We start from the raw sequence: 9,978 nt of genomic DNA, 5'->3' as shown, positions 1-9,978 counted from the left end.
ATGAGGCTTTCCCTGGTCTTGGTTTGGATTCTTTTCCCAGGTAAGAGTGACACGGGCTCTTTGTGCATCAGTGGAAATACACTGAAATTATTTGGCTTGCACGTTCTGAGGGGGAAGGCAGCAGAGTTTGAAAGCCCCAGCTAGGCTACGGTAATGATTAAAAACTGCACAGGAGGAAGGTTTCCACCTCTGGAGCTTACGAGCTGTATAGGAGAATAAAAGTTGCAGCGCAGAATCTGCTTCTCCATTGACAGCTGTCTAGAGAGCACGTTTTCCATGGCACAAACTTTCTACCCACAGCAAATATTAGCTACAATATTAAGTGCTACTGTTAGCTGCGTTGCTGACTGTATTTCCCTGGCCTAAACGAAATCAAGGTTTTAAATGTTAAGTTCATGTTCTTCAGGGTTATTTGGGGGGGGGGGGGCGCGAGGGGAGCGTGTGCAAACAATGGCAGGCCAGTGCTTTAAGACTCATACCTTGCCTGAAGAGTGTCCAGTTGAACAATTCACTGCCCGATTTTTACATATAAATGAACATTGTTATGTTTACTTAAAATAGGCAAGTATACATTGGATAAATACAGTTAGCAGTAGATTCTCCTTTGTGTATCTCAAGCCTGCTAACACTTTCCACAAAGAAATTCAACTGGGGGCCGAGTTGGTTGGGCACTGAAGGTTTCAGGCAGTGAGGGAATTGGTTCAGAACGCTAGGGGTATGTGAACAGGATGTTTTAATGAAAGCCCTGCTGTGAGCTTGCCTATGGCAGTTGCGACCAGGCACTGGCTAGAACAGCATCAGTACTGCTTTTTAAATACGAAAAAGTTTGCAACAACTGTAGAAAGTAAGAAGTTGCAATTCCCCGACTCTCAGTGGGCTGGAATGGTGCTCAACGTGAATTTCTTCATAGCTCTGATATCAGAGCCCGGTGCACGCTGAGGCATCACATCTGAGCAGGAACCAGCCAGTTGCACTGGGGATAAGAGCCTATCAGGAGAAAAACAAAGTCAGTGCATAAGAACAGCCCTACTGGGTCAGACCAAGGGTCCATCTAGCCCAGTATCCTGTCTTCCGACAGTGGCCAGTGCCAGGTGCCCCAGAGGGAATGAACAGAACAGATAATCATCAAGTGATCCATCCCCTGTCGCTCATTCCCAGCTTCTGGCAAACAGAGGCTAGGGACATCATCCCTGCCCATCCTGGCTAATAGCCATTGATGGACCTATCCTCCATGAATTTATCTAGTTCTTTTTTGAACCCTGTTATGGTCTTGGCCTTCACAACATCCTCTGGCAAGGAGTTCCACAGGTTGACTGTGTGTTGTGTGGAGACATACTTCCTTTTATTTGTTTTAAACCTGCTGCCTATTAATTTCATTTGGTGACCCCTAGTTCTTGTATTATGAGACGTAGTAAACAACATTTCTTTATCTACTTTCTCTATACCAGTCATGATTTTATAGACCTCAATCATATCTCCCCTTAGCCGTCTCTTTTCCAAGCTGAAAAGTCCCAGTCTTCTTAATCTCTCCTCATACGGAAGCCGTTCCATACCCCTAATCATTTTTGTTGCCCTTTTCTGAACCTTTTCCAATTCCAATATATCTTTTTTGAGATGGGGCCACCACATCTGCACACAGTATTCAAGATGTGGGTGTACCATGGATTTATACAGAGGCAACATGATATTTTCTGTCCTATTATCTATCCCTTTCTTAATTATTCCCAGCATTCTGTTTGCTTTTTTGACTGCTGCTGCACAGTGAGTGGATGTTTTCAGAGAACTATCCACAGTGACTCCAAGATCTCTTTCTTGAGTGGTAACTGCTAATTTAGACCCCATCACTTTATATGTATAGTTGGGATTATGCTTTCCAATGTGCATTACTTTGCATTTATCAACATTAAATTTCATCTGCCATTTTGTTGCCCAGTCACCCAGTTTTGAGGGATCCTTTTGTAGTTCTTCGCAGTCTGCCTGGGTCTTAACTATCTTTAGTAATTTTGTATCATCTGCAAATTTTGCCACCTCACTGTTTACCCCTTTTTCCAGATCATTTATGAATATGTTGAATAGGACTGGTCCCAGAACAGAACCTTGGGGGACACCACTATTTACCTCTCTCCATTCTGAAAACTGACCATTTATACCTACCCTTTGTTTCCTATCTTTTTACCAGTTACCAATCCATGAAAGCACCTTCCCTCTTATCCAGTGGCAGCTTACTTTGTATAAGAGCCTTTGATGAGGGACCTTGTCAAAGGCTTTCTGAAAATCTAAGTACACTATAGCCACTGGATCCCCTTGGTCCACATGCTTGTTGACCCCTTCAAAGAATTCTAGTAGATTGGTGAGGCATGATTTCCCTTTATTAAAACCATGTTGACTCTTCCTCAACAAATTTATGTTCATCTATATGTCTGACAATAATGTTCTTTTTATAGTTTCAACCAGTTTGCCCGGTACTGAAGTCAGGCTTACAGGCCTGTAATTGCCGGGATCACCTCTGGAGCCCTTTTTAAAAATTGGCATCACCTAAAAAGAATGGCTCAGGTTTAGGAATCTCCCTCAGATCCTCAGCCGTGAAGACCGATGCAAAGAATTCATTAGTTTCTCCGCAATGGCCTTATCGTCCCTGCGTGCTCCTTTAGCATCTCGATCGTCCAGTGGTCCCACTGGTTGTTTATCAGGCTTCCTGCTTCTGATGTACTTAAAAAAAAATTGCTTTTACTTTTTGAGTCTTTGGCTAACTGTTCCTCAAATTCGTTTTTGGCCTTCCTAAATATATTTTTACACTTCATTTGCCAGTGTTTATGCTCCTTTCTATTTTCCTCACTAGGATTTAACTTCCAGTTTTTAAAGGATGCCTTTTTGCCTCTCACTGCTTCTTTTACTTTGTTTAGCCATGGTGGCACTTTTTTGGTTCTCTTACAATGTTTTTTAATTTGGGGAATACATTTAAGTTGAGCCTCTATTATGGTGTCTTTAAAAAGTTTCCACACAGCTTGCAGAGATTTCACTTTTGGCGCTGTACCCTTTAATTTCTCTTTAACTAACCACCTCATTTTTGTGTAGTTCCCCTTTCTGAAATTAAATGCTACAGTGTTTGGCTGCTGTGGTGTTTTCCCCGCCACAGGGATGTTAAATTTAATGATATTATGGTCACTATTACCAAGTGGTCCAGCTATATTCACCTCTTGGACCAGATCCTGTGCTCCACTTAGGACTAAATCAAGAATAGCCTCTCCTCTGGTGGGTTCCAGGACTAGCTGCTCCAAGAAGCAGTCATTTATCCTGAGGTGACATGTACCCAGTCAATATGGGGATAATTGAAATCCCCCATTATTATTATTGAGTTTTTTTATTTTAATAGCCTCTCTAATCTCCCTGAGCATTTCACAGTCACTATCACCATCCTGGTCAGGTGGTCAATAATATATTCCTACCGCTATATTCTTATTATTAGAGCATGGAATTTCTATCCATAGAGATTCTATGGCACAGTTTGATTCATTTACGATTTTTACTTCATTGGATTCTATGCTTTCTTTCACATATAGTGCTACTCCCCTACCAGCACGACCTATTCTGTCCTTCCGGTATATTTTGTACCCTGGTATTACTGTATCCAGTTGATTACCCTCATTCAACCAAGTTTCTGTGATGCCTATTATATCAATATCCTCATTTAATATGAGGCACTCTAGTTCACCCATCTTATTATTTAGACGTCTAGCATTGGTATATAAGCACTTTAAAAACTTGTCTCCTTTTAGCTGTCTGCCATTACACGGTGTAATTGAATGGGACTCTCTTTTATTTGACTGTTTCTGATCAGACCTTGCCTGTATTTTATCATTTTCCATCCTCTCATCCTCACTAGGACATAGGTAACAGTGTACTGTCCCTCTCTGCCTGGCTATTGGGGGCATTCAGCACCTGGTCATAAAGTTATTGGAGCTTGATCACTTACCTGCTCAGTGTGATCAGCGCTCCTAGGTATCCAAACCTGGGCACATCATCTCATTCTGTAAGTCCTTCTTCTGCAGAGAGTTTGTACTGCTGCCTTTGCCCCCAGCCTGCTATTCTGTCTCTCCCTCAGACTCGGACGACAGAGCAGAGTCCACTGAGGCACCTGTATACCACCCCTTATGACTCTGCAAAGAGGCAGTCTTGAGGAGCGTGCCACCCACAATTCCATGCCCCACCAGCAGCTCTGCCTCCTTCACCTGACATCTCCCAGCCCCCATGGGGCGTGTCCACGTTGCTCTTTCTCCCCAGTGAGCCTCTACACAAGTGACTTTTCTAGACATGTGACTGTCTAAATCCCAACCCTGTGGACTCTGCAGTCTCTGTACAGAGATAATTCATTCCTTGACACTGCAGGGAAAATCCAGCTTGTGTCTCTTCCATGGAGTTAGTGAAGGCAAAGCTAGATACGAACAATTTCCAATAAACAAGCCACCAGGATCCAATCTCCTGCCAGGAACGGGATGTGTGAGAGAGGCAGGGAAGAGAGATCCAGTGCCCAATTTATTTCATTTTACTGCCATAATTCAGAAAAAGATTAACGGAAATGCCCCACTTCCTGTAGGGTTACATTATTGTCTAGTTGGGCTTTAAGAACCAAAATCCCAAATGGAGGCTGGGAAAGACGTAAAATTTTCCCAGTTTTCTCAGCTCTAGGGGTCTGAGCTTCAAAGACTGAGCTCCACCCAGGCCACAATGTCAAAGCACTGTCAACACAGCTATTTTTAGCACACTTGTGTGAGCCCCACTAGAATGTGTCTGTGGACCCGGGCTGGGATGCTCACTCCCAAATGCAGTGTAGACATACCCTTCAGGAGCGGGCATATGTGGTTCCTGGAGGGATCTGAACACTGTCGTTCTGTGTGGCCAGGTGTCAGAGCACGTGACCTGCAGCCGACATTTATGAAGCAAGCCTGTAGGTTAATCTGTGGAGAAGCTGGAACTAAACCCCGATTGCCTGAATCCCAGTCCAGTGCCTTAACAACCCTGTAAGAAATAAATCAAAGGAACTGAATAGAAGGTCTTGAAAAATTGTCCTCCTAATTTGTGGGCTCAGGCAGCTTTTATGAGACAAAGCTCTGCTCCCACCTTTCCACCTCTGCCTGCCACTGGGGGTACGAATATACAAGGAATAAGCCAAAGAACAGGATGTCCATGTACAGTCAGATGAGTCAAATCACTGAATACATTGTAGCGGTTAAACCAAGTCTAGATTGGCTGAGCCACAGGCGGAGGAAGTATTGCTACCACTTCGGACCCCAGCGGATAGCCACATTCAGGCTGTTCAGTGATGAGGAGAAATGGATGGGAGAGTCAGGTACTTCCTTTGATGCGATCTCGTTTCAATGTACAAAGTCCCGGTTCCCTGCACACGGGAGGAACCCAACAAATAGAAGATCGTCTCTTTGCTTACAGCCCCAAGCCTCTCTAGCCAGACCCAGAAGCTCACCCCCAGTTCTGTCCACACACACATGCAGAGGGAGCTGTGTGAACAGCAGGAGAGTTGTTCTCTGCCTTGGTGCCTAATTACAGTCCACTTCTGAGTCACTCCCTGAGAGCCAGGCACTGCTGCAGGGCTGAGAATGCCAACAGAGGGGATTGCCCGCACTCTGTTTGCTCCAGGACTGGTGTACGTGTATAAACAAAATTACACTTGAAATATACTGGATACTGTGCCACTGATTTCTCCTCCATTGGGAAGCCGACCTGGCCGGCGAGGTCCCGGACATCTACAACTGCTCAGGAGAAGGGCAAAGCTATTCTGCCCGTCCTAGCAAAGTACTGCCACTATTGGCTGACTGGAAGCAGTTTTCTGCACCATAGAGTTGACAAGCCAGCAATGCCTGGATTCCATGGGGAAGGCTCCTCACCGCAGAAGAACTCAGTAACCTTGCCCTAGAAGAAGTTTTGATTCTGTGGTAATCAGCCAAGCATTTCCAAGAACCCCTAAGAGGGTGGGGCCCTGCATTTTGTCACTTTCCTTTTCCACTGACCGATGTAGCATGATGCAGCACATAACAGGAAATGTCACTCTTCTTAAAATAAACTATTTTCATCACAGGCAAACGGAGGCTAATAGCAGCCTCTGACAAAGGAAATGAAGCAGCGAAGCGATTCAGAGACTTCAAAGAAAAGACCAGGACACTGAACCACAGGGTTTCATATAAAACTGTAAAATCAATAAAGTAAAATAAAATAAAAAAGGTCCTGGTGATATTCTGGAGAAACCTCGTTTCCCAGAGCCACTCACAGCAAGTGATCTTCACCCAGGAGGAGAAGGCAGCGCAATGAGGATTTCCCCCCGTCTTGCTTTGGAGTCTTTTCCCCGGTGACAATGACATGGGCTTTTTGTGAAACAGCAGAAATACACTGAAATTACCGGCCTCGCCCTGTTTACAAGCTCAACCGGCTTCTCAGTCAGAGCTTGAAAGCCCCAAATATGTTCTTGTGGTAATTAAAAACTGCCCGAGAGAAGGGCTTCCACCTCTGCCGCTTACAAGATTTGCAGGAGAATAAAAATTTGAGTACAGAATCCGTGTCTCCATTGACAACAGTCCAGAGAGCAAGTTTTCTATGTTGCAACCTTCCTATTTATAGTAGATGTGAGCTACAATATTCAGTAAGAACCACTGTGTGTATTCCGTGGCAGCTGACTGGGAATTTACCATGCATGAAATCAGTTTTGAATGCTAACAATTCACTTCTTCCTTTTGTTGTTGTTGGGGGACATTGATTTTTTGATTTTGGCTTTTTGGGGGGGGGTGCAGGAGAGGAGGGGTCAGGGTGGTTGTAAATTATGAAGAGGACCAGTGCTCAGTGAATAACACATGCCCTAAGAATATCCAGTTGTATAACTCAAAGGTGATTGATATGTTTACTTTGTACATCTCCAAAACAGCTTCACTGATTTTGCTTAAACTTTCCACAAAATATTCAGCTCTGGCTGAAACCAAGCATTGAAATTTACACTCACGTGTACACTGAAAACAGGACATTTGAACAAAATCCCAGGTGCAACCCTGATTATGGAGAATGCTACCCGGCACCTCCTATACCAAGTTCTATACTTCCTCCTCCTCCAAAGGTTACTTAAACAACATGAAAAACTTCTAAAGATCCCTAGAAAGTAAGAAGCTGGGCTTCCCCGTCTCTCAAAGGGTTGGAGTGGTGCTCAAGATGAGTTTCTTGGGAGCTCTGTTATCACAGCATGGTGCGTGCTGAGGCACCACATCAGAGCAGGAACCAGCCAGCTGTCCTGGTGATAAGAGCCAAAAAGAAGAAAACAAAGCCAGAGGGTGTAGCAACGTGCTGCCTGCCCGACTACTGGGGCCATTCAGCACCTGGTGGTGAAGTTACTGGAGCTTGATCATATATTTGCTCAGTTTGATCAGAGCTGCTGGGTACCTAAACCTGGACACATTATCTTCATCTTCTGCACAGTTTGTTCTAACACCACCCCCTCCCCACCCCCACTTCATCTGTCTTTCCCTCCAGCGAGGAGAGGGGTGGGCAAACTTTTTGGCCCAAGGGCTACAACGGGGAATAGAAATTGTATGGCGACCATGAATGCTCACAAAATTGGGGTTGGGGTGCGGGAGGGGGTAAGGGCTCTGGTTGGGGGTGCAGGCTCTGGGATGGGGTCAGAAATGAGGAGTTCAGGGCGCGGGAGGGGCTCTGGGCTGGGGCGGGGGGGTGAGGGCTCTGTGGTGGGGCTGGGGATGAGGGGCTTGGGGTGCAGGAGGATGCTCCGGGCTGGAATCAAGGGGTTTGGAGGGTGGGAGGGGGATCAGGGCTGGGGCAGGGGGTTGGGGCACGGGGAGAGGCTCAGGGGTGCAGGCTCTTGGTGGTGCTTACCTCAAGTGACTCCCGAAAGCAGCAGCATGTCCCTTCTCCGGCTCCTATGCGGAGGCGCGGCCAGGCGGCTCCGCGAGCTGCCCCATCCACAGGCACCACTCGTACAGCTCCCATTGCCTGCGGTTCCCGGCCAATGGGAGCAGAGGGGGAGGCACTTGAGGCGGGGGCAGCATGCAGAGCGGAACCCCCTGGCTGCCCCTACGCATAGGAGCCGGAGGGGGGACATGCTGCTGCTTTCAGGAGCCGCATGGAGTGGCCCCCGACCCTGCTCCCCAGCTGGAGCGCCGGAGCGGGGCAAGCCCCAGACCCCACTCCCTAGCGGGAGCTCAAGGGCCGGATTAAAATGGCTGGCGGGCCGGATCCGGCCCGTGGGCCATAGTTTGCCCACCCCTGAGCTAGGAGGACTGAACACAAAATCCTCCCTAGGGCACTACCACGGTACCACCTAATGTGCAACAACAAGGCTTAGAAGCACAAGCCACCCAAACTCCCTCACCCGCCCTGCAGCCCGGCCTCCTTCACCTCATCTCTCCCAGCTGCAGTCGCTCTTGCTCCCAAGCTGACGCTGAACAAATCGGTGTTATAGACACGGGCCTATTTCGACCCAGACACTGTGGACTCCGCAGTCTCTGTGCAGCGGTGAATCCTTCCCTGGAGTCAATGACTGACACTGCAAGCAAAAGCCATCACTTTTCATCTCGTCCCTGCAGTTGCCACAGGAAGAGTTTAGTGCGAACAATCTCCAGCCGGCCTGGTGTGCGCAAAGTGGGGAGAGATCAGCATCCGGCTTGCTTCATTTTACAGCACCAATTCAGGAAGAGACGAATGAAATGCCCCGCTCCCTGCAGGGATACGCTGGTATCTAGCTCGAGTTTTAATAATCAAAGCCAAGAGGATGCTAAATTTGACCTGTTTTCTCTGCTCTGCCCTTCCTGTTCTCCCCACTCCATGCACCCGCCTTGCAAAGTCTCAGGTGGCACCCCCAATGCCCCCCCCCCAGGGCACGGGGTGCATTTTATTGTTTTTTGGAGTAAGAAGGATTCTCTCTCTCTCGCTCGCTCTCTCTAATTCTCCTAGTTGCCCCACAGGCTGCTGGGCGGTGACGGGCCCTGGGTCAGTGCACGGGCTCCCGGGCGGGTCGGTGGCTGTGCGGTGCCAGTATGAGAGAGGCTACGAGGATTACTTGAAATTCTGGTGCAGAGCAGGAACTGTGTGGTGTTCCAGTGGTCACATCGTTGAGACCAATGGGTCAGAGGCCAAGGTGAAGTGGGGCAGAGTCTCCATCCAAGACAATCACACCCAGCGCGTGTTCACTGTGACCGTGAAGAACCTGACACTCGCAGACACCGGCACGTACCAGTGCGGGGTACACAGGACTTTGCTTCCTGATCTCAGGGACACTGTGAACGTCACCGTCTCCCCAGGTAAATCCCTGCGCTGCCCCCCGGCAGTGTCGGGGCTGCTGGGCTTGGGGCAGGGCCGGGGGACGCTGGGCGGTGGAAGGGGGGCGCTGGGCGGGGGAAGGGGGGCGGGTGTCTAGACCGGCAGATCTGCTGTAACCCGGGCGGGGCCAAACACTGCAGCCCGCTCTGCGCAGGGGCCCGGCCCAGAGCTGCGAGGGGCCGGAGGGTGGGCGCTGCCCCCGGCTGCACACCGGCCATCGAGCCCCTCCGCAGCTCCCCGCGGCGCCCTTTGCTCCACGCCGCCCGGGCCCCTGCCCAGCCCTGCAGCACCCGTGACCATGGAGAACCCCACACTGGGAGATGCGGGGACTTACAGGTGTGGAGTAGCGAGGACTCTTCTTCCCCATCTCTGGGACTCTGTGGAAATGTCCGTCTCCCCAGGTAAATCCCTGCTGTGCTCCCCCATGGTAATGGCAGGAGTATAGGGGTTTGGGGAGCATTGGCTGGTAGGGATGTGGGGATGCTCCTTAGACACAACTATTTACTGTAAGCCAGTATGTCCAGAAACTACATCCGCCTGCGTTAAGGGAGCTGAAGACAAGACTTAAAACATGGTCAACGGAAGGAAAACAACATGCAAATAGGGATAGAAATCTGCTGTGGATCCCATCAGCATTCTAGAGAGCACTGA

General features: G+C 48.5%; 1 protein-coding gene across 1 annotated transcript; it reads left to right on the top strand.

Annotated features, from left to right (window-relative positions):
• On the top strand, positions 1 to 9,772 carry LOC113407063 (CMRF35-like molecule 1). The gene is made up of 3 exons (XM_029912169.1): positions 1 to 40; positions 8,973 to 9,308; positions 9,729 to 9,772. Exons 1-3 carry the CDS (start codon positions 1 to 3, stop codon positions 9,770 to 9,772), a joined length of 420 nt encoding a protein of 139 aa, XP_029768029.1.
• The last annotated feature ends 206 nt before the right edge of the window (positions 9,773 to 9,978 follow it).

Source organism: Terrapene carolina, unplaced genomic scaffold (assembly GCF_002925995.2).
Source record: "Terrapene carolina triunguis isolate 2854851 unplaced genomic scaffold, T_m_triunguis-2.0 Scaffold192, whole genome shotgun sequence".
Lineage (NCBI taxonomy): Eukaryota > Metazoa > Chordata > Testudines > Emydidae > Terrapene > Terrapene triunguis.
The sequence above is the reverse complement of the archived record's forward strand: the minus strand, read 5'-3'. Positions and strand labels throughout refer to the sequence as shown.

What these genes read in the sequence shown, in the direction of transcription:
- LOC113407063 (XM_029912169.1), top strand. Translation starts at nt 1, where the DNA reads ATGAGGCTTTCCCTGGTCTTGGTTTGGATTCTTTTCCCAG. An exon ending in GGTTTGGATTCTTTTCCCAG is followed by an intron (nt 41 to 8,972) that starts GTAAGAGTGACA and finishes GTTGCCCCACAG; the next exon opens with GCTGCTGGGCGGTGACGGGC. An exon ending in GAACGTCACCGTCTCCCCAG is followed by an intron (nt 9,309 to 9,728) that starts GTAAATCCCTGC and finishes CCGTCTCCCCAG; the next exon opens with GTAAATCCCTGCTGTGCTCC.